Source organism: Capra hircus, chromosome 23 (assembly GCF_001704415.2).
Source record: "Capra hircus breed San Clemente chromosome 23, ASM170441v1, whole genome shotgun sequence".
In the NCBI taxonomy this organism is placed as follows: Eukaryota; Metazoa; Chordata; class Mammalia; order Artiodactyla; family Bovidae; genus Capra; species Capra hircus.
This window is the reverse complement of record NC_030830.1, coordinates 41343679-41367744: the sequence shown is the minus strand read 5'-3', so window position 1 is coordinate 41367744 and position 24066 is coordinate 41343679. Positions and strand designations below refer to the sequence as shown.

At 45.9% G+C, this 24066-nt stretch overlaps 1 protein-coding gene across 1 annotated transcript; it reads right to left on the bottom strand.

Annotated features, from left to right (window-relative positions):
• LOC102188986 (HLA class II histocompatibility antigen, DO alpha chain) lies at nt 456–6623 on the bottom strand. Its single transcript, XM_013973815.2, has 5 exons — nt 6492–6623; nt 1851–2099; nt 1153–1434; nt 922–1057; nt 456–733 (listed from the first exon to the last, which is right to left on the bottom strand). Exons 1-5 carry the CDS (start codon nt 6571–6573, stop codon nt 730–732), a joined length of 753 nt encoding a protein of 250 aa, XP_013829269.1. The 5' UTR covers nt 6574–6623; the 3' UTR covers nt 456–729.

The window sequence follows — 24066 nt, the reverse complement described above, 5'->3', positions numbered from 1 at the left end:
TTACCCACTGGGCCACCTGGGAGGCCCCCTAGTGTCCCTCACACCCTTAGAGAACTGGCTAAGGCCTGGGAAGACGGACACTGTGCAAACATCGTCTGAGATTTTACTACTGCTGGCCGGGGCTTTGGGAGACCAATAAAGTGTGTGTGTGTGTGTGTGTGTGTCTGTGTGTGTGTGTCTGTGTGTGTGTGTGTCTGTGTGTGTCTGTCTGTGTGTGTCTGTGTGTGTGTGTCTGTGTGTGTGTGTCTGTGTGTGTGTGTCTGTGTGTGTGCGTGTCTGTGTGTGTGTGTCTGTGTGTGTGTGTCTGTGTGTGTGTCTCTGTGTGTGTGTCTCTGTGTGTGTGTCTGTGTGTGTGTGTCTGTGTGTGTGTGTCTGTGTGTGTGTGTCTGTGTGTGTGTGTGTCTGTGTGTGTGTGTCTGTGTCTGTGTGTGTGTGTGTCTGTGTGTGTGTGTGTCTGTGTCTGTGTCTGTGTGTGTGTGTGTGTCTGTGTGTGTATCTGTGTGTGTGTGTGTGTGTGTGTGTGTTGGGGCTGGGAAAGGGAGCGTGCTGGTTCCCCACAAGTCCCTGCCATGAGTATGGGGGCCAAAAAGGAGACCTATGGGACAGGGGTTGATCCCATTCAAAGTCGGCATGATGAACTAGGTGGAGTCACATTGAGCAGGCAAGGGCTGTCAGAAACTTGCCAGGAAGCTGAATGGTGTCTCACACTTGCTTCTCTCAGAAGGGTCATCACCTAAAGTAGCAAAAACCACGTGATCAAGCTTCAAGCTCACAATTCTGGGTCCTTCTCTGCCCACCTCCCTCCAACCTGACCCCCTTGCCTCCCCTCTACTTGTCCCTGCTCCCCTCCCAGAATCTCTCGTCCTCCACCCCCATCCTGTGCAGAGTCCCCACCTTCCTCCCCCGAGACCCCCAATGCACCTGGGGGCACTGGACAGGCACGTGCCTGTGATGATGAGGGTGATGCCCCCGAGGAAGCCCCCCAGGCCGAGGATCAGGCCAAGGGCACAGACCAGAGTCCCTGTGGTGTCAGGCAGCACGGTGGGCACCTGGGGCTCTGGGAGAGAAAGGGAAGGTCAGGGGGTCCTGCAAAGAGATTGAGGGTGAAGGATGCATGGGTCTGAGGTGGGCAGCAGGGAGGGGGCTCCGTACCCCAGTGCTGAAAGAGTGGCTGGTCCAGGCCCCAGTGCTCCACCTTGCAGTCATAGAAGTCGTCTGCCAAGGGCACAAAGGTCAAGTAGTGGAACTTCCGGAACGAGTGGTCAGGCTGGGCGTAGAAGCTGGTCTGGGTCACGCCCTGGGTGATGGGCTGGCCGTTGCGCAGCCAGGTGACGTTGATGACCGGGGGGAAGATGTTGTCCACGATGCAGATGAGGACGTTGGGCTCGCCCAGCTGCACCCGAGACTTGGGCAGCACAGCCACTCTGGGGGGCACTAGGAAGAAGCAGGCCTTGAATCCCACAGGAGCAGCCTCCAGCTGGGGCCTCATCAGGGATGGATTGAGGGGAGCTTCCTGGTATTCGCCTTCTGAGGGCAGTGGAGGCTCTGGGCTGGTGACACTGGGGCAGAAGCGGGGAACAGAGGGACAAGAGAATGAAGGGACGGGGGTGCCCAGGGAGTGCCGTATCTGCCAGGCAGGAAGGGTCATTCCTATAGGAAGGGGCTGTGGAAGGAATCTGAGGAGATCTAGAACCTCCCGGGAAAGAAAGGGGTTGAAAACAACAGTCTCAGATTTTGAGAGTGGGGCCAGGGAGCCAACAGAGGCCTGAGGGGTGGGGCAGAGGCTTCTCTGGACCTCCCCTGCTTGCTGGGGGCCTGGGGGGGGGGTGGGCAGGGGAAGGGCCCAGTACCGTTGGGGGCTCTGGTGCCGTTGGAGCGCTCCACCAAGACCTCCAGATGCGCTTTGATCATCGCGATACTGACCAGCCCGTTCTGCGGGTCAAAGTAGGCGAAGTTGCCAAATTCAGGCAGACGCCACACAGCCTCCCTCTTCTTCAGGTCCACAGAGAACAGCTGTTCTCCATCAAAATCATAGGTGAACTGACCTGCACCGTCATAGGACTGGTAGAAGGCTGGTCCATAGGAACCCATGTGGTCAGCTGTGTTGGGTGAGTTCAGGGTCAGGGAGAGAAAAGAAAAGGTATCAGCTCTCATCCATCAGGTGTGATGGGTTGAGTTCTGAGCTATGCCCCATCCTGGGTTCTGTGTGGGGGAAGAGTCCTATTCTGACACTGAGTTGGTCCCTGGAGAGCAGAGGAGTTGCTGAGGGTTGGAAAGGAGAGGATGGAGGGGCTGGCCAGCGCACAGGCAAGGGTTCAGCCCAGCACACTGCTCTGGAAGAAGAGAGGCCACCTAAACTCAGGCTTGTGGTCCCAGAGCTAAATCTTGACTCTGACCTCCAGTCCCAGTGGGGTCCTGTGCACGAGATGAGAAGAGTAGGGGTGGGATGAGGAGAAACTAACTGAGGCTAAAAGCACCCATGGAATGCAAGGATTCTTCAATATATGCAAATTGATCAGTGTGATGCACCATATTAACAAATTGAAAGATGAAAACCATATGCTCATCTCAATAGATGCAGAAAAAGCCTCTGACAAAATTCAGCACCCATTTATCATAAAAACGCTTCAAAAAATGGCATAGAAGGCACCTACCTCAACATAGCCAAGGCCATATATGATAAGCCCACAGCAAACATTATTCTCACTGGTGAAAAACTGAAAGCATTCCCTCCAAGATCAGGAACAAGACAAGGGTGTCCATTCTCACCACTATTATTGAACATAGTTTTGGAAGTCCTAGCTACATCAATTGGAGAAGAAAAAGAAATAAAAGGAATCCAGATCAGAAGAGAAGTAAAACTCTCACTATTTGCAGATGACATGATACTATACATAGAAACCCCCAAAGAAACTATTAGAGCTGATCAGTGAATTCAGCAAAGTCACAGTACAAGGTCAGTGCACAGAAATCACTTGCATTTCTATATACTAACAAACAATGAAAAAATCAGAAAGAAAATTAAGGAATCAATCCCATTCACCATTGTAACAAAAAGAACAAAATATCTAGGAATAAACCTACCTAAGGAGACAAAAGAACTGTATATGAAAAAGTATAAGACACTGATGAAAGAAATCAAAGATGCCATAAACAGATGGAGAGATACTCCATGTTCCTGGGTAGGAAGAATCAATATTGTGAAAGTGACTATACTACCAGCTGCAATCTACAGATTCAGTCCAATGCCTATCAAATCACCAATGGCATTTTTCACAGAACTAGAACAAAAAGACATCTCAAAACTTGTATAGAGACACAAAAGACCCCAAAGAGCCAAAGTACTCTTGAGAAAGAAGAATGGAGTTGGTAGAATCAATCTTTCTGACTTCAGACTATACTACAAAGCTACAGTCATCAAGACAGTATGGTACTGCCACAAAAACAGAAATATAGACCGATGGAACAAGATAGAAAGCTCAGAAATAAACCCACGGACCTATGGGTACCTTATTTTTGACAAAAGAGGCAAGAATATACAATGGGGCAAAGATAGCCTCTTCTATAAGTGGTTCTGGGAAAACTGGACAGCTACATGCAAATGAATGAAATTAGAATGTTTCCTAATGCCATACACAAAGAGAAACTCAAAATGGATTAAAAGCCTAAATGTAAGACCAGAAGCTATAAAACTCTTAGAGGAAAACATAGGCAGAACACTTGATGACATAAATCAAAGCAAGATCTTCTATGACCCACCTCCTAGAGTAATGAAAATAAAAATAAACAAGTGAGAACTAATTAAACATAAAAGCTTTTGTACAGCAAAGGAAACTACAAACAAGGTGAAAAGACAGCCCTCAGAATGGGAGAAAATAATAGCAAGTGAAACAGCTGACAAAGGATTAATTTCCAAAATATACAAGCAGCTCATACAACTCAACGCCAGAAAAAAAAACAACCCAATCAACAAGTGGGAAAAAGACCTAAACAGACCTTTCTCCAAAGAAGACATACAGATGGCTAACAAACATGTGAAAAGATGCTCAACATCGCTCATTATTGGAGAAATGCAAATCAAAACTACAGTGAGATACCACCTCACACCAGTCAGAATGGCCATCATCAAAAAGTCTACAAAAGATAAATGCTGGAGAGGATATGGAGAAAAAGGAACACTCTTGCACTGTTGGTGGGAATGTAAATTGATACAGCCACTATGGAAGATGGTATGGAGATTCCTTAAAAAGCTAGAAATAAAACCACCATATGACCCATCAACTCCACTCCTAGGCATATACCCTGAGGAAACCGAAATTGAAAAAGACACATGTACCCCATTGTTCATTGCAGCACTATTTACAATAGCTCGAGCATGGACATGACCTAGATGCCCATCAACAGATGAATGGATAAAGAAGTTGTGGTACATACACACAATGGAATATTACTCAGCCATGAAAAGGAACAGATTTGAGTCACTTCTAAAGAGGTGGACGAACCTAGAGCCTCTTATGCAGAGTGAAGTCAGAAAGAGAAATATAAATATTCTATATTGGTGCATATATATGGAATCTAAAAAGATGGTACTGATAACTTTATTTTCAGGGCAGCAATGGAGAAACAGACAGAGAGCAGACCTATGGACAAGGGGGGAGGGGAGAAGGGAGAGGTGAGATGCATGGAGAGTAACATGGAAACTTACAATAGCGTATGTAAAATACATGGCCAGTGGGAATCTGCTCTATGACTCAGGGAACTCAAACAGGGGCCCTGTGACAATCTAGAAGGGTGGGGTGGGGAGGGAGACGGGGGGGAGTTTTGGGAGGGAGGGGACATGGGTGTACCCATGGCCGATTCTTGTTGATGAATGACAGAAAACCACAAAATTCTGTAAAGCAATTATCCTTCAACTGAGCAACTGAACTGAACTGAATTATCCTTCAATTTTTAAAAAAAGGCAAAAAAAAAAAAGAGCATCCATGGATCTGTGGGCACAGAGATGCAGTGAAAGCGGGTGTGAGGGAAAACAGGAGATGGCTGTAGGAGTAACAACTAAGAAGGGCAGAAAAAGGCAGCCCAAGGTATTGCAGAGAGCAATGGAAAGGGGATTTGAAGTTCAAAGTTCATGTCCCATCTCTTCTGCTCAGAGCATTATGACTAAATGTGTCTCTTAACATGAAGGAGGCTCAAGTTTTCTAGAAATTAGGGTTTAGGTGACTGTGGATAAGATGGCTTGATAATCCTATGAAATTAATTGCACAGCAGTCATGAGAAACCACCGTGTGGGCAGCACGATACAGGCCCCAGGGGAGTATAGACAAACCAGCTGTGGGCCCTGCAGACAAGGAACTCATGAACAGAGCAGGATAAAGACATAAACAACTCTCTATTGACCCGGTAAAAAATATGGTACTAGAGCTGGAGGTGCATGGGCACATTTCAAACCAGGAATTCTACAGAAATCAGGATGCTGGGACTCCCTTGGTCGTCCAGTGGCTAAGACTCCATGCTTCCAATGCAGGGGAGGCGGGTTTGATCCTTGGGCAGGGAACTAGGACGGCACGTGCTGTGCATCTTGGCCACAGAATTTTAAAAATATAAATTAAAAAAAAAGAGATGGAGTTCCTTGGTTGTACAGTGGATAAGAATCCACCTACCAGTGCAGGGGACACGGGTCCGATCCCTGGCCTGGGGAAATTCCACACGCCATGGAGCAGCTAAGCTGGTGCACTGCAGCTACCGAGCCCTGGCCCCCTCGAGCCTGCGCCCCACGACGAGGGAAGCTGAGGCACCGCAGCTAGAGAGCCGCCTGGCTTGCTGCAGCTAGAGAAAGCCTACGCACAGCAGTGAAGACCCAGCACAACCAAAAGGAAATAAATGCATGAAAGTTGTTTTTAAAAAATCAGGACGCTGGGCAGCAAGATGGAGGTTTGGGTCTCAGAGAGGGGGGGTAAGGGGACTTTCTTGGTGGTCCAGTGGTTAAGACTTCACCTTTCAATGCAGGGGTTACAAGTTCGATCCCTGGCCAGGGGGTAGCTGCTGCTGCTGCTGCTAAGTCGCTTCAGTCGTGTCCGACTCTATGCGACCCCATAGATGGCAGCCCATCAGGCTCCACCGTTCCTGGGATTCTCCAGGCAAAGACCCTACAATGCCGTACATCCAAAAAACCAAAACATAGAACAGAAGCAATGTTGTAGCAAATTCAATGAAGACTTTAAAAATGGTCCACAGTTTAAAAAAAAAAAAAAATCTAAAAACGGAAAGGAAGGAGGGAGGAACAGGAGGCACCAGAACATGGCTGGTGTGGCCAGGCTGAGCCTGTATTTTAGGTCCAGGACAGACCTGATCGAGGTGAGAGGGATGGGGAGTCTCTTCGCAACGGAAGTTGCCGTAAACCAGCAGAGAGGAACCGCTCACACTCTGTACCATCACAAGGGTAACCCCACGCCCGTAATCTCCTCTCCTCGCCCAGCGCCCTCAGCACTCACCCTTGATGGCCCCAACTTCCTGGGGGCTCAGGAGGGTCATCAGGGTGTGCAGTCCCAGGACCAGCCTCCCCCTGAGGACCATTGCCCTCTGGTGCTTTAACCAGATAAGTCCCGCTTGGTGTGGGGGTAAAGGAAGAAGGCGGAGGTAAAGAGGAAGCAAACAGATTCTGGGGTGGGGGGGGTGGGGAGCCCCCTGCTGTGTTCAGCCAATCAGAGAAATTCTCTCAGTTGGGGTAGCTGTTGCTGGGGGAAGAATCGAAGGAAAGCGCCTGGATGAGAAGATGGAAGAGGTCACTGGGCCCACCTGCCCCAGGGAGGCTTGTCCACAGGAAAGTCAGGAGGGGTGAGAGGGCCTTAGGCCCAGGGTTCCTACATCCTCCAAGGGGGACCCTCTGAAGGCAGAGAAAAAGCCATCTGAGCGCAAATCCTCTTTGATCTGTGGGGTAGGGGCTCCTACTTACTTTGGAAGTTTTTGTGGACCAATTTGGAGTTAAAAAATAGAATAAATATGGGGGTACCTTGACGGTCCAGTTGTTAGGACTCCAAGCTTCCACTGTAGGGGACATGGGTCCAATCCCTGGCAGGGGAACTAAGATCCCACAAGCCACCTGGCGCAGCCAAGAAAAAAAAATTGCTAAGAAAATTTAAAAGGGAAATGTTGGATACACAGTTGAGAAAAATATTTATAGGCTTTAAATCATGTTTAAAATTATCACTTTATTTCATTATGTGAGGGAAAACATATCATTGTTAGAGACGTTTAGAGTACAAAAGAACTCCAGCCGGCTGTTCTGAGGAGGGCAGAGAGTGCTGGGTGGCCTCCATGAGTTCATCCAGGTCCTCTGTGCCCCCATCTCAGACTGAAGGTTGACCTGTATGGACCACTCACCCTTATTTTTGGCTTCTAATTGGGCTAAGCCAACGGGAGGCATGGGGTGCCCAGGTGGCACATTAGCAAAGATTCTGCCTGCCAGTTCAGGAAACGCAAGAGACTCGAGTTCGAGCCCTGGGTGGGAAACATCCCCTGGAGAAGGAAATGGCAACACACTCCAGTATCCTTGTCTGGAAAATTCCATGGACAGAGGAGCCTGGCAGGCTACAATCCATGGGGTTGCAAAGAGTCAGACACGACTGAGCATACACACACACTCAATGGGAGGCACTGGCAGAATTTAGCCTAATGTAAAACATATATAAAGTTAATTCTCTGTCCTGGTAAACAGAAGTCTAACCAAATATCTGAAGGCAGTGTGTCAAAAATGATGAAAGAAATAATTTTCCACTTGGAAGTGATCTGAGAAATCGTCTGTTTCCAAACCTGACCACACAGGAGAATCAGCCATGGAGTGTATTAAGAATACAAATTCTTGGGTTCCATCCTGACCTGAGTTAAAGTAGCCTTTCCACAGGTAGGGCCAGGGGACCTGTGTGTTTAGCGTGTTCCCTAGGTGATTCTTGGGCAACAGGTCTATGGACTGCTTTCTGGCACAAACAAATGCCTGCTCTGGTGTTTTTTTCTACACCAAGTGGAGTAGATAGAGACTTCTGACTTCAAACTAACCAAATTATGAGTACTGATGGATTTTGGTGACACAGTTTATGGGGAACCCTCGCCTTAGTTCTCTTTGTTTCCATTCCCCAGGATCTAGACCAATGCCGAGCACAGAGTGATGGGCAATAGATATTTTTATGTGAACAGTGGTCCTGCCCTGCCTTTCTCCTTTGAAGAGTTAGAACCTTGAAACAGTGAGATGATAGACTGTCAAACCCAGGAATGCTTGTGATAAAGAATGCTGCTTCTTTATTTTACAGCAGTTGGGTGTTGAATGCTTTTTATTTCTAAATATATGAAGATTGACAATCATTAAGAGTTTTGTTGTTGCTGTTAATTTCTAATTTAATGACTTCATAATCCAAGAATCTTGTCACTCTGATGGGTCTTAGAAATTTACTGAAACTTGCTCACGGCTTGCGGGGTAGTCACTTCTTGTCAGGGCTCCACATACCCTCTACTTGTTGGGTGAAAAATTTTGTAAATATTATTGGACCAAGAGTGTTGATTTTGTTGTTTAATCTATCATATCTTTCCTTATCTGGGGGCTGATCTGTTAATAACTAAGAGTGACATATTTAAATCTCTAACTGTGGCTGTAGATTTTTCTATGTGTTTCTATTTGGGGAATCACTTCCGCCCTGTTTATGTTTAGACTATTAAATGCTTACTTTGGGGATTTATCGTGTTCTCAGTGAATTGAGCTGTTTCCCAATACGTACTGGCAACCTTTCTGTCTTACAGTCTTCCCTGTCTGATACTGATACACTGCACAGCTTTCTTTTTGTCAGCATTTGTTTGATATATCTCTTTCTAACCTTCAGTGTTTACCCTTTCCGATGTAGCTGTCCTAAGTATCATATAGGTTTTGGGTTTTCCAGTCTGACAGTCTCTGTCTTCTAATTGGTGATTCAATTCATATATTATTAGTCAACGTGAGCAAACTTACTTTTGCGACAGAAAAACACAGAAACTTCCGTGGTTTGACAAAATATGGGTTTATTTTTTAACCCATGTGCTTGCTGTTCAAGGCAGGTGAGACATTCTGTACCTATGAAAGTGAAAGTGTAGTCGCTCAGTCGTGTCCAACTCTTTCCGACCCCATGGACTGTAGCCTCCCAGGCTCCTCTGTCCATGGAATTCTCCAGGCAAGAATACTGGAGTGGATTGCTATTCCCTTCTCCAGGGGATCTTCCAGACCCAGGAACTGAACCTGGCTCTCCCGCATTGCAGGCAGATTCTTCACTGTCTGAGCCCCAAGGGAAGCCCTCTACATCTATAGCGTTTCTTAAAAAGTGCCTCATGAACCCAGGCTGGGTTCCTCTCGCGTCTCACTGTTGAAAAGCCCTTTGCTTCCAGCTTTGCAGACAGGAGAGGGCCTCAGGAAGGTGCATCTGCTTTTGTCGCTCTGGACCAGAAACCCCGCGTTGCGTCTGCTCACATTCCATTGGCAAGAATTAGACCGTGACCCTGCCAGGGTGCAAGGGGGCTGGAAATGCAGTTCAGCCGTGTGTTCCGGAAAATACAATGGTTTGGTGAATACAGGCACTGTCTTTGCTCCATTTCAGCCATACTTATTGTGATTATTGCTGTGTTTTGACTTGTTTCTAATACTGTATTTATTTCAATATTCTAGTTTTTCCTTTTCTAGTCTTCATCATCTTTACTTGTAAATTAATTTTAATGAAGTATAGTTGATTTACAACGTTGTGTTCATTTCTGCTGTAAAGCAAAGTGAATCAGCTACACATGTAGATATATTCACTCCTTTTAGATTCTTTTCCCATCTAGGTCGTTACAGAGTATTGAACAGAGTTCCCTGTGCTATCGAGCAGGGCCTGATTAGTTATATAATATAGTAGTGTGTGTATATCAGTCTCAATTTCCCAATTTATCCTCCCTTTCTCTCCCTTGGTATCTGTAAGTTTGTTTTCTACATCTGTGACTACTTCTGCTTTATAAATAAGTTATTTTTACAAAAAAAAAAAAATAAGTTATTTTGTACCACTTTTTTAACATTCCACATACAAGCAATATCACATGATATTTGTCTTTGTCTGACTTACTTTACTCTGTATGATCATCTCTAGATCCATCCATGTTGCAGCAAACGGCATAATTTCATTTTCTATAGCTGAGTATTATTCCATTATGTACACACACACACACACACACACACACACACACACACACATCACATCCTCTTTATCCATTTACCCGTTGGTGGACATTCAAGCAGCTTCCATGTCCTCGCTGTTGTAAACAGTGTGGCGATGAGCATCGGGGTACATACATTCCATCTTTTTTTTTAAGCGTTCTCTATACCCTGCCTTCTTCCCTCTAACCAGATAAGCACCTTAGCATACTTCCAAATACATTCAAATACTTCTCCTTCACCAAGGTTTTCGATCAGCCTTACATCCCATACCTTTTTGGCACCTCCAAACGTTTTATCTTGTAATACTTCCTCCCAAAGTATTTTAAACATGAGTACTTGTGTGGCAAACCTTCTGAAGCTTTGTATACCTGAGAACATTTTTTATTATAACATTTTATTATAATAAAAAAATACAGCTACATAACATTTAGCTGATGTATAAAATCCTGTTTGACTTTTTTCCTTTACTATTTTAAGTACTATTATCCCAATGTCTTTCTGCATCCAGTGTTGATGTTAGGAAATCTGATGTCCGTCTGTCTAGAACCTTTTAGAATTTTCTCATTTTTCTGCGACTTTTAAAATAACTGTCTTCATTTCTTTATTTTTATTGCTGGCTGTGCTGAGTTTTCCTGGGTGTGCAGGCTCTTCTGCAGTTGCTGCGAGCGGAGGCTGCTCTCTGCTTGCAGTCTGTGGCCTTCCCGTTGCGGGGGCTTCTCTTGTTACAGGGCGCAGGCCCTGGGGCACACAGGCTTCAGCAGCTGAGGCACACGGGCCCCATAGTCGCAGCTCTCGGGCTCTAGAGCACAGGCTCAGTAGTTGTGGCTCGTGGGCAGAGCTGCTCCAAGGCATGTGGGATCCTCCCTGACCAGGGATCGAACCTGTATCTCCTGCGTCGGCAAGTGGATTCTTCATCACTGAGCAGCCAGTGAAGCCCTCACTGTCTGCTATTTTAAAATGTCATTTTGTGCATCTAACATGGGCTTGTCCTAGTCTTCCTGCAGGACACTATGGAGCCCCTTTCTCTATCAATCCTGAGAATTCTCTTCTTATTTCTGTAACTCTTTTCTCCTCTCTATCTTCACCAATTTTTAAAATATTTATTTATATTTAATTGGTTCATTTATTTAGTTGGCTGTGCCAAGGCTTGGTAACGGCCCACAGGATCCATCATCTTTGTTGTGACCTGTGAGACCCAGTTCCCTAACCAAGGATCCCACTTGGGCCCGCTACACTGGGCGCTTGGAGTCTCAGTCCCTGGACTACCAGGGAAGTCCCTCAGTCTTTATTTTTATGAAATTCGTATTATCCATATTGGGCACTTCTCTCATCTTGCCTTTTGACTGTTCTATTTTCAGGTTCCTTATCCTTCCATCTTTTACGCTAGGAGAGTTCTTTAGTCCTCCAGCTTACTAACTGGTTTTCAGCTACATCTCTCCCACCAGTTATTCTTGTTAACATGGTTTTCCATTTGACCACTATATTTTTTACACCTAGAACATCTATACAGTTTTCCCCATATCCCCTAGGTTTTTTGTTTTCATGTAGTAACTTCTCTTGCTTTCGTAAACACATTGCTTACGCTCATTTGAAGTGGTTAGTCTGTGTTTACTAATACTTCTTCTTTTAAGGACACCACAGGCCTGTTTGCTGTTTTCCTTTGAAGGCAGTGGTGCTTCCTTGAAGGGAGGGGGTTGTTATTCTGGCCTGTGAACCAGGGCAGGCCAGAGAAGACGTGGGAAACAGGACATGGCCTCCCCCTCCGGGCGCCCGGATCCGTAACGTGATGTTCTGACTTTCGGGTTCCTGTATCAAATCCTCATAACACCTCCTAGTTTCTGGTTCCAACTCACCGCCAAGACCATGAGTAAGAGAACAGTGAACTAACTAGTTTATGTGAAAATTCCCCAAACCGAGACAGACACTCATTCATATCCCCACATCTTGCTCTGGACCCTGTGGGAGAGATACGACCTTGACCCACGTCTGTGATTCAGACATGCGAAAGCCAGTTAACATACTGGGGTCTCCAAAGGCGCTCACAGACGCCCCTGAAAGACGCGGGGAGGATAAAGTCAAGCCAGGGGAGTGGGCGGGGCTGCCAGGGGAGTAGTGACTCCCGTACAAAGTAGCATCAAAATGACACTGAATCACTGAGGGCTTGACAACATTTCTATGGGAAACTCCTGTGAAACAGTAGGTCTACTGCAGAGAAAGATAAATATCCCATGATATCGCTTATATGTGGGATCTAAAGAAAAGACACAAATGAATTTAGAGACTCGTAGACGTAGAAATGCAGAAGGCGATGGCAACCAACTCCAGTACTCTTGCCTGGGAAATCCCGCGGGCGGAGGAGCTTGGTAGGCTGCAGTCCACGGGGTCGCTAAGAGTCGGATACGACTGAGCGACTTCACTTTCCCTTTTCACTTTCATGCATTGGAGAAGGAAATGGCAACCCACTCCAGTGTTCTTGCCTGGAGAATCCCAGGGAAGGGGGAGCCTGGTGGGCTGCCGTCTGTGGGGTCACACAGAGTTGGACACGACTGACGTGATTTAGCAGTAGCAGACATAGAAAATAAACTTATGGCTACCAAAGGGGAGGGAAGAGGGATAAATTAGGAGTTTATCCTAATATATAATAGTATACACTATTATACATAAAACAGATAGGGACTTTGCTGGTGGTCCAGTGGTAAAGAATCTGCCTGCCAATGTAGGAGGCATGGTTTCGATCCCTGGCCCAGGAGGATCCCACATGCCACCGAGCGACAAAGCCCATGCGCCACAACTACTGAGCTGTGTTCTAGGGCCTCGGAGCCGAAGCTACCGAAGCCTGCTCACCCAGAGCCCGTGCTCTCCAACAAGAGAAGCCACTCAGTGAGAAGCCTGCTGCTAAGTCACTTCAGTCGTGTCCGTCTCTGTGCAACCCCATAGACGGCAGCCCACCAGGCTCCCCCGTCCCTGGGATTCTCCAGGCAAGAACACTGGAGTGGGTTGCCATTTCCTTCTCCAGTGCATGAAAGTGAAAAGGGAAAGGGAAGTCGCTCAGTCGTGTCCGACTCTTAGCAACCCCATGGACTGCAGCCTACCAGGCTCCTCCATCCATGGGATTTTCCAGGCAAGAGTACTGGAGTGGGGTGCCATTGCCTTCTCCGGAATCACTTTGCCATATACCTGAAACTAACACGAAATTGTAAAGCAGTTATATTTGTTCAGAGTAAATCAGCCCCATGGTGAGCAGCAAACATCCTTATTCCCTCTACCCCATGCTCTCGGTCACGAAGCCCCCAGGGCGGAGCCAACATTGTCTAGACCAGCCGCGGCACCTGCACCCACATTCCGGGTGTACGATACGTGCTCTAGGAACTGGAACGTTTAGAGAGACCGGGAACAGGCCCTGGAGTCGCCAGGAAGGCGCCAGACACGTCCAGCTCTGACACACAGGTATTTACTGGTCTTGGGATTTCTCAGGAAGGATGCTGTGCAGGGAGAAGTCCCAGAAGAGACTGGGGCTTATAGATCAGTGTGGGGCTCACCGTGTCATCATACTTCAGTTTCTGACCTGCATTAAGTGCTTTCTTTGCATCAAGACCTCTGCAGGGAGATAAGTGGAGAGGAATCACGGATGGGCAGGAATTGGGGGGGTGTTTGGGGACACCCATCACTGGGTGCTAAGGAGCACAGAGATTCAAAGGGACTGGAGCTTTAAAGATCTGATGCAAAGAAAAAAAAAGCAGGATTTCCTAGTGGCTCAGTACTAGGACTCAGCCAGTTCACTGTGGTGAGCCCTGGTTGGGGAACTAAGATCCTGCAAGCCAGGCAGTGCAGCCAATAAATAAATAAAGTAGATTTGATGCTGGACTCCCTTCTGAACTCTTCTGTTGCAGAAAGGTTGTCACACACAGTAGGACAAACATAGAGGAGTTAGGACCCCCCTTCATCCCTTCACACCTGTTCCCTCCAGTGCCTCCCCTCGCAGGCCCCCAAGAAGAAGGCGATCTTTCCAGCCGGTGGAGACCTGTGAGAGGTCAAGAAGCACCCTAAGGAGAGGTCACACCGCTCTCTCCAGCTCTCCACCTGCCTGCATGCTTGGTTTCCTCTTGGACCTGAAGGTTCCCTAAGGCAGGGCTCTTTATAGTTAATGCTGGAAAGGACCGCAGAGATGATTTAGCTAAATCCCCCATCTGTGGAGAAGGGGAACTTTGGGCCAGGGAGGGTCTGTGATTTCTCCAATATCATACAACTGAGTCTAAAAACTCTGAATATTCCATCATTTTGCCCTGGAAAGTGATGGGTTCAGGGGTAGTCATCAAAACACTTTACATCAGCAGGAATAACCAATACTCTGTTGATGTGTCGATGCTTTGAGGGGGACTGCAGAGAGGCTGGAGATGAGGTGAGGAGACAGAAAGAAAACACAAAGTTGTATAGCTCTGCTCTCTCAGCGCTCCCTGGACACAGGGCAGAGGCAGCCCTCGAGTTCTCCATCCAGACATTCTGCGGGAAGGAGGATGGAGACTCAAGGAAAGAGGCAAAAGACAGGACCCACACGGCCCTGGGTGCAGCCACTCAGCATCACAAAGTGGGCAGAGTGTCTGGGGGGCGTGGGGGTCTCTCCCAGGGCAGCCCTGCACTGGTCTCTGTCTCCCGCAGAGCAATACACGTACAGAGGAGTGACTGCTGAGTCCGACAAGATGGATCACTAAAAGCGATACTTTTACAGCAGAAATTTGCATCCAGTTTGACAGTGCCATGGGGGTGTTTCTAGCTGTGACCAAGAAGGCCGCATCGGTGCGTGTTCATCGCAGTGCTTTTTATGGTAGCCAAGGCATGGAAGCAACCTAAGTGTCTGCCGACAGATGTGGTGCATATATGCAACAGAATGTTACTCAGCCATGGAAAAGAACGGAATCATGCCATCCGCAGCAATGTGGTTGGACCTGCAGAATAACATAGAAAGACAAATACCGTGATAGAAATGAACTTATTTACAAAACAGAAACAGACTCACAGACTTAGAGAGCTAATTTATGGTTACCGGGGGGAAGGGTGGTGGAGGGAAGGGATAGAGTGGAAGTTTGGGATTGACACGTACACATGGCTATATTCAAAATAGCCAATGGACTTCACCGGCAGGCCAGTGGTTAAGACCACGGACTTTCACGACAGGGGGCACAGCTTCCATCCATGGTCAAGGGACTTAGACCCTGCAAATCGCATGGCACAGCCTAAACAAATAACAAAATAAAACAGATGACCACAAGGACTTAATGAATAACACAGGGAACTCTGCTCAATATTCTATAATAATCTGAGACAAGAATTTGAAAAGTGATAGATACATGTATATGTATAACTCGGAGAAGGCAATGACACCCCACTCCAGTGCTCTTGCCTGGAGAATCCCATGGACGGAGGAGCCTGGTGGGCTACAGTCCACGGGGTCGTTAAGAGTCGGACACAACTGAGCGACTTCACTTTCACTTTTCACTTTCATGCTTTGGAGAAGGAAATGGCAACTCACTCCAGGGCTCTTGCCTGGAGATTCCCAGGGACAGGGGAGCCTGGTGGGCTGCCATCTATAGGGTCACACAGAGTCGTATATGACTGAAGGGACTTAGCATAGCATAGCAGAGCATGCTATGAAAAAAAAAAAAACATAATGGAAAAGAATATGAAAACGGATGTATATGTATAACTAAGTCACTTTGCTATGCAGCAGAAATTAACACATTATAAATCAACTATACTTAAAATCTTTAAAAATATTTTTTTAAAAAAAGAAAAACTGCCCCAAATTGGAATATCCAGAGTGAGTTCCTGGGACTGAGACAGAGCAGGATGGTCAGAATGCACAGACCCCTGGACAAGGGCCCCACCCTGCAGCGCAGAGCCGAGAGGAGGGTGGGGGAGGGGAGCCCCGGGAGGCGTGGGCTCGGTGTCACAGGAGGGGCGGGCGCTCTGCCCCATCTCCACGCCCCAGGAGGTCCCAGGCTGAGCGGCCTGAACCCAGAAGGCGTCACAGGGCGGTGGGGGAGACCAGCAGGAGAAAGGGCCAGACTTTCTGCTCGTTAAACACGGAAGGAACACCGGGTTCCTGACTCTTGCTACAATCTTTTGCTGTTGTTTTGGAGTTGCAGGAGGAAACTAGGAACCACATTGAAAGAAGAATGAATCAAGCTACTTCTTTTCTCCTTCTTTTTCTAATGAGGAGATGAAAAGAAGGCTGTTGGGCTGATAATAGTCTAATGCCAAGATCGTATCTGGCAGGATGATACATCCTTTTGAGCAAAATGGGGAAATGTCAATTTAGGTAGCTTCCTAACAGGTTCAACATTTCTGTTCAAAGAATATTACTTACCAGCCTAAACGTTTCTGGCAAAAGTGTTATAAAGTGTTACAGGGCACCAGCTTTGACCCTCTCCTGGTCCTCTCTGCTCTCTATTATGTCTGACAAGGTCTTTCTGGGGAAATTTGCATGTTTCTTCTGTTTTTCCAACTCTTTTCCCCACCTTCTGCCTTCAAGTAGCTCACTGGATGATATATTTATCTTTAGCATCTAAATGTCAATTTGGCTTAAAAATAGTGAGTCACTGTAACGTACACCTGTAACTTATATAATCATGCGCATCAGCTATACTTCAATTTAATTTTTTTTTTAAGTAAAAGTCAGTTTGGCAAGAAAATCACTTAACGTGCGCTGTATCTGTCTCCTTTATCATAACAGGATTCTTTCCCACAGTCCTAGTCCAGGCTAAAGTGAGTGTCGCCCCTCCAAGCTGGAGACCCTGCAGGAACACAATCTGCTCGTCTAACACATGACCAGTTTCTATCTGGGCCACATTCAAGCCCACTGGTCAGCTGGGATTGTGTCCACCACCTGGTCCATCATGGGGCCTGGGCCGCCCAGCTCCTTGTGATGCTGAAAACGGCCCATCAGCAGGGAGGTGTCTACACTTGCCAGCGGAGCACCCCAGCCTGGACAGACTGTCACCTGGACAGACTGAGTTACTCCCTGATGACCTTGTGGACTCCAGGCTCTGGGGTCCACTCACCATGTGTTGAGGTCACACCACGCCGTGCTTTTTCTCCTCCACCCCCTGACTGTGGTCTCGGCTGGCAGATTCATGCTAGATCTGGAGATTCTAGCATACGTTTATCCCTGCCCTGAGAGAGCCTAGAGACTCTGTCCTTGTTAGAAAACCTCAGAAAAGTATCCCCTTCGTGCCTGGCCCTCAGTCTCCCTTCAGCCCCTGAAGCTGGGACCTGACCGTCTGGCATTGCTTCCCATGAAGTCTCCACTCCGAGATTCAGATCTTTGGGGTGACTGCCACATTTTAAACTTAATTTTTATTGGACTGTAGCTGATTTACAATGTTGTGTTCATCTCTGCTGTACAGCAAAGTGAATCAGTTGTACACATACATATATCTACTCTTTTTTAGATTATTTTCCCATATAGGCAGATCATGGCAGAATATTGAGAAGAATTCCTTGTGCTATATAGTAGGTCCTTAACCTAGTTCAGTTCAGTTCAGTTCAGTCGCTCAGTCATGTCCAACTCTTTGCAACCCCATGAACCACAGCACACTAGGCCTCCCTGTCCATCACCAGCTCCCAGAGTCCACCCAAACCCATGTCCATTGAGTCAGTGATGCCATCCAACCATCTCATCCTCTGTCATCCCATTCTCCTCCTGCCCTCAATCTTTCCCAGCATCAGGGTCTTTTCAAATGAGTCAGATCTCCGCATCAGGTGGCCAAAGTATTGAAGTTTCAGCTTCAACATCAGTCCCTCCAATGAACACCCACGGCTGATCTCCTTTAGAATGGACTGGTTGGATCTCCTTGGAGTCCAAGGGACTCTCAAGAGTCTTCTCCAACACCACAGTTCAAAAGCATCAATTCTTTGGCACTCAGCTTTCTTTATAGTCCAACTTTCATCCATACATGACTACTGGAAAAACCATAGCCTTGACTAGACAGACCTTTGTTGGCAAAGTAATATCTCTGCTTTTGAATATACTATCTAGGTTGGTCATAACTTTTCTTCCAAGGAGCAAGCATCTTTTAGTTTCATGGCTGCAATCACCATCTGCAGTGATTTTGGAACCCAAAAGAATAAAGTCTGACACTGTTTCCACTGTTTCCCCATCTATTTCCCATGAAGTGATGGAACCAAATGCCATGATCTTAGTTTTCTGAATGTTGAGCTTTAAGCCAACTTTTTCACTCTCCTCTTTCACTTTCATCAAGAGGCTCTTTAGTTCTTCTTTTATTTTTTGCCATAAGGGTGGTGTCATCTGCATATCTGAGGTTATTGTTATTTCTCCGGTCAATCTTGATTCCAACTTGTACTTCCTCCGGCCCAGCATTTCTCATGATGTATTCTGAATATGAGTTAAATAAGCAGGGTGACAATATACAGCCTTGACGTACTCCTTTTCCTATTTGGAACCAGTCTGTTGTTCCATGTCCAGTTCTAACTGTTGCTTCCTGACCTGCATGCAGGTTTCTCAAGAGGCAGATCAGGTGGTCTGGTATTCCCATCTCTTTCCGAATTGTCCGCAGTTTATTGTGATCCACACAGTCAAAGGCTTTGGCATGGTCAATAAAGCAGAAAGAGATGTTTTTCTGGAACTCTCTTGCTTTCTCGATGATCCAGTGGATGTTCTCAGAGATCCAGCGTATCTCTGGTTCCTCTGCCTTTTCTAAAGCCAGCTTGAACATCTGGAAGTTCACGGTTCACATATTGCTGAAGCCTGGCTTGGAGAATCTTGAGCATTACTTTAATAGCGTGTGAGATGAGTACAATTGTAGGGTAGTTTGAGCATTCTTTGGCATTACCTTTTTTGGGATTGGAATGAAAACTGACCTTTTCCAGTCCTGTGGCCACTGCTGAGTTTTCCAAATTTGCTGACATATTTAGTGCAGCACTTTCACAGCATCATCTTTCAGGATTTGAAACAGCTCAACTGGAATTCCATCACCTCAACTAGCTTTGTTCGTAGTGATGCTTCCTAAGGCCCACCTGACTTCACATTCCAGGATGTCCGGCTCTAGGTGAGTGTGAGTGATCACACCTTCATGATTATCTGGGTCATGAAGATCTTTTTTGTACAGTTCTTCTGTGTATTTTTGCTACTTCTTCTTAATATCTTCTGCTTCTGTTAGGTCCATAACATTTCTGTCCTTTATCAAGCCCATCTTTGCATGAAATGTTCCCTTGGTATCTCTAATTTTCTTGAAGAGATCTCTAGTCTTTCCCATTCTATTGTTTCCCTCTATTTCTTTGCACTGATCTCTGAGGAAGGCTTTCTTATCTCTCCTTTCTATTCTTTGGAACTCTGCATTCAAATGGGTATATCTTTCCTTTTCTCCTTTGCTTTTCACTTCTCTTCTTTTCACAGCTATTTGAAAGGCCTCCTCAGACAGCCATTTTGCTTTTTTGCATTTTTTTTCTTGGGGATGGTCTTGCTCCCTGTCTCCTATACGTCACGAACCTCTGTCCATAGTTCATCCGGCACTCTATCAGATCTAGTCCCTTAAATCTATTTTTCACTTCCACTGTATAGTCATAAGGGATTTTATTTAGGTCATACCTGAATGGTCTAGTGGTTTTCCCCACTTTCTTCAGTTTAAGTCTGGATTTGGCAATAAGGAGTTCACGATCTGAGCCACAGTCGACGTGCGGTCTTGTTTTTGCTGACTGTACAGAACTTCTCCATCTTTGGCTGCAAAGGATACAGTCAATCTGATTTTGGTGTTGACCATCTGGTGATGGCCATGTGTAGAGTCTTCTCTTAACCTAGACAGCATATTAAAAAGCAGACATTACTTTGCAGACAAAGGTCCGTCTAGTCAAAGCTATGATTTTTCCATGTCATGTATGGATGTAAAGAGATAGACCATAAAGAAGGCTGAGCACTGAAGAATTGATGCTTTTGAACTTTGGTGTTGGAGAAGACTCTTGAGAGTCCCTTAGACTTCTAGGAGATCAAACCAGTCAATCCTAGAGGAAATCAATACTGAATATTCATTGGGAGGACTGATGCTGAAGCTTCAATATTTTGGCCACCTGATGTGAAGTGCCAACTCAAAAAAGACCCTGATGCTGGGAAAGATTGAAGGCAGGAAGAGAAGGGGACAACAGAGGGTGAGACGGTTGGATGGCATCACCAGCTCAATGGACATGGGTTTGAGTAAACTCCAGGAGATAGTGAAGGACAGGGAAGCTGCAGTCCTTGGGGTCACAGAGTCGGTCACGACTGAGAGACTGAACAACAATGAGTTTATGTCAATTCCAGTCTTCCAGCTTAGCCCTCCTCCTGTCCTTTCCCTCTTGGTAACCGCAAGTTTCTTCTCTGTATCTGTGACTTTATAACTACTTCGTAATCATAGTTTTTAATCTTAGTTTAAAAATCATTCTGGTTGTTACCTTAGAGTCCTGAACATCCCACCCTCTGCTTACGTTGCTGTTCAGTCGCTCAGTCGTGTCCGACTCTGTGCGACCCCATGGACTGCAGCACGCCAGGCCTCCCTGTCCATCACCAACTCCCGGAGCTTGCTCAAACTCATGTCGGTTGAGTTGGTGATGCCATCCAACCATGTCATCCTCTGTCGTCCCCTTCTCCTCCTGCCTTCAATCTTTCCCAGCATCACGGTCTTTTCTACTGTGTCAGCTCTTCTCATCAGGTGGCCAAAGTACTGGAGCTTCAGCTTCAGCATCAGTGCTTCTAATGAATATTCGGGGTTGATTTCCTTTAGCATTGACTGGTTTGATCTCCTTGCTTTCCAAGGGACTCTCAAGAGTCTTCTCCAGCACCACAGTTTGAAAGCATCAATTCTTCAGCATTTTGACTTTCTGTTTGACCAAGAATTCATTCTAATGTGCTATCATCAGAACACAGTCATAAAAGTTGCGAGTCAACTCAGGATTTTAAGGATCAAATCAGGTTTTCAAATTTGCCCTCTTGGGGTTAGAAAATTATCACAAGGAAACATGGAAGATAAACTATTAAATGCTTCTTTTCCTTTCCCGTTTTTATTGAGCAACTATAGGAAATTAAACCTGTGGATGGGGGAGGGAAAGATTGGGGATTTGGGATTCGCAGATGTAAAGTATTACATACAGGAGGATGGATAAAAAGCAAAGTCCTACCTTACAGCACAAAGGAACTATATTCAACATCCTATGATACAGCATGACGGAAAAGATAGTTTAAAAAAGAATGTCTCTTTGTGTATAATTAAGTCACTCCGCTGTATAGCAGAAATTGACACAATACTGTAAATCAAGTATACTGCAATTAAAATAAAATTTTAAAAATAAATAAACATAAAACTTAAAAAAAGACAAATAAAACTGTGGGATACTTGTAACTTTATGAGAAATAGTCTAAGATTTTTGAGAGAAAAGGTAAAATTATCCATTGCCAAGAATCTGATTTTACATGGTCTTTAGAGAATATTCAATAGGCTACCATCGCCCCCTCGTGGCCAATGGTGGAATTTAAACTTGGAACAAGAAACCAAGGGATTTGTGCGCAATTTGTTGGAGTAATCCTACATTCACAATGGAAAGGTTAGATATATAAAAGTTAGAATAAATATGACCAAATGTAGAGGCTTTGGCAGCACCAGCACTTCTGTGGTTTGGCTGTGGCTCTGACACCCCCCATGGAAATAAGCTAATCATTGCTCTTTGCAATATTTATATTTTTTAATCTTTTTTTTTTTTGGCAGCATGGTATGTGGGAATCTTAGTTTCCTGACCAGGGATTGAACCTGCACTCTCTGCATTTGGAAGCATGGAGTCTTAACCCCTAGATCGCCAGGGAAGTCCCTATTTATATTTTTAAATAATTGCATATAAAGAAACATACCAACAGAAGGCAACCCTTCAAAATCAACTTTGGAAAGAAGAAAGTCTATGTAAGTAGAGTCCTAGTGCCCACAAAGTGAGTGGAATCAGCAGCAGCACTGCCCAGTAGAGCTTTCCTGATGGAGATGTTTACATCTGAGCTGCCTGGTAGGGTGCTGCCAGCCACAAGTACTCTTGAGTACTGAAAAATGCCAGCAGCTGCTGCAACAGGTGGGTTCAATTTTTCATTTAATTCTAAATTAGTTAAATTCAATTATTATAGCCACATGTGACTAGTGACTACCATATTGGACGGGCAGAGTTGAGTTTACAATCATTCTCTTAAAGAAAATAGGCCCTCTTGGAATTCCCTGGTGGTCCAGTGGTTAGGACTTGGCACTTTCACTGCTGAGGCTGTGTCTTCAACCCCCAGTCAGGGAACTAAGATCCCACACAGCACAGCCAAAAAATATAAATAAAACAAACAAATGAATGAAGGCCTTCTCTTGTAGCCTTAAATGGAGGCAGGACCATCTGTAAGGTAAGTTGCTGGAAAGCTGAAAAATGGAGAAGAATCTGAGTAAGCCAGGGAAGGTAAAGGTGAAGTCGTCTCTGACCATTGGATCGTTAGATATGGGGAGAGCAGAAGCTCAAAACCCAAGAGGCCCACTAGAAACCTAATATCTTTACAAAAGAGATGAAGGGACAGTCCAGTTCTGGCAGATACAGAAGCTACAGCCACAGAAGGAATCTTGGCAAACCCTCAATTCACGTAGTTGGAAAATGCTGGGAATGAAGCCAAAGGGGATTACCATGACAGAAAGCTCACAAGCTCTGAGAACACAGCACATACGGAAAGGGGGCATTTCCAACACCTCCTCTGATTCACCTTCTGAGTCTGAAGAGCTTTGCCCTGAAGATCAAGCCAGACCCTCTCCCAGGACACACAAATGACTCCAATGTCCTTCCCTCCGGATCTGTGTGTAACAGGGTTCTGTCTGGAAACACTGCTGCTGCTAAGTCGCTTCAGTGGTGTCCAACTCTGTACGACCCCACAGACGGCAGCCCACCAGGCTCCCCCGTCCCTGGGATTCTCCAGGCAAGAACACTGGAGTGGGTTGCCATTTCCTTCTCCAATGCACGAAAGTGAAAAGTGAAAGCGAAGTTGCTCAGTCGTGTCCAACTCTTCACGACCCCGTGGACTGCAGCCCACCAGGCTCCCCCATCCCTGGGATTCTCCAAGCAAGAACACTGGAGTGGGCTGCCATTTCCTTCTCCAATGTATGAAAGTGAAAAGTGAAAGTGAAGTCACTCAGTCGTGTCCAACTCTTGGCGACCCCATGGACTGCAGCCTACCAGGCTCCTCCGTCCATGGGATTTTCCAGGCAAGAGTACTGGAGCGGGGTGCCATTGCCTTCTCCAAACGGGGTTACAGAGAAACAAAATGTTTCTATGGTGATTTCACCTGTCCCTGCATATGTTCTTTGAATTTATTACTGAAATTTTGGGAAATAGAAAAGCTTCCACTTTGAACACTTGAAATTCCACATTCCCAGAAAAACATGTCAATAAGAAATAGGGTCAGGTCTCTAGAAGAGTATGCAAAAAACAATTATGACAAAATAGTTGGAGAAACTTGAAGTAATCCATCCCACCAACTCTCTCTCTCTCTTTTTTTTTTTGCCACACCTTAAGATCCGCCTCTCCCCCCCCCCCTACCTGCCAGTGTGGGATCTTAATTCCTCATTCCCTGATGAGGGATGGAACCACGCCCCCTGCGCTGGAATGTGGAGTCTTAACCACTGAACTCCCAGGAAAGTCCCAAACAGAACTCTTAAACATCTCATTTTGTTCAGTCGAAAGACAGATGAATCTTGGAAGTTAATTGCGAACTATAGCAATATTAAGAATAGCAGCTAATCCTTTTAAAAGTTTTTATTGAAATACAGTTGATTTACAACATTGCATTAGTTTCATGGGGCTTCCCAGATAGCTCAGTT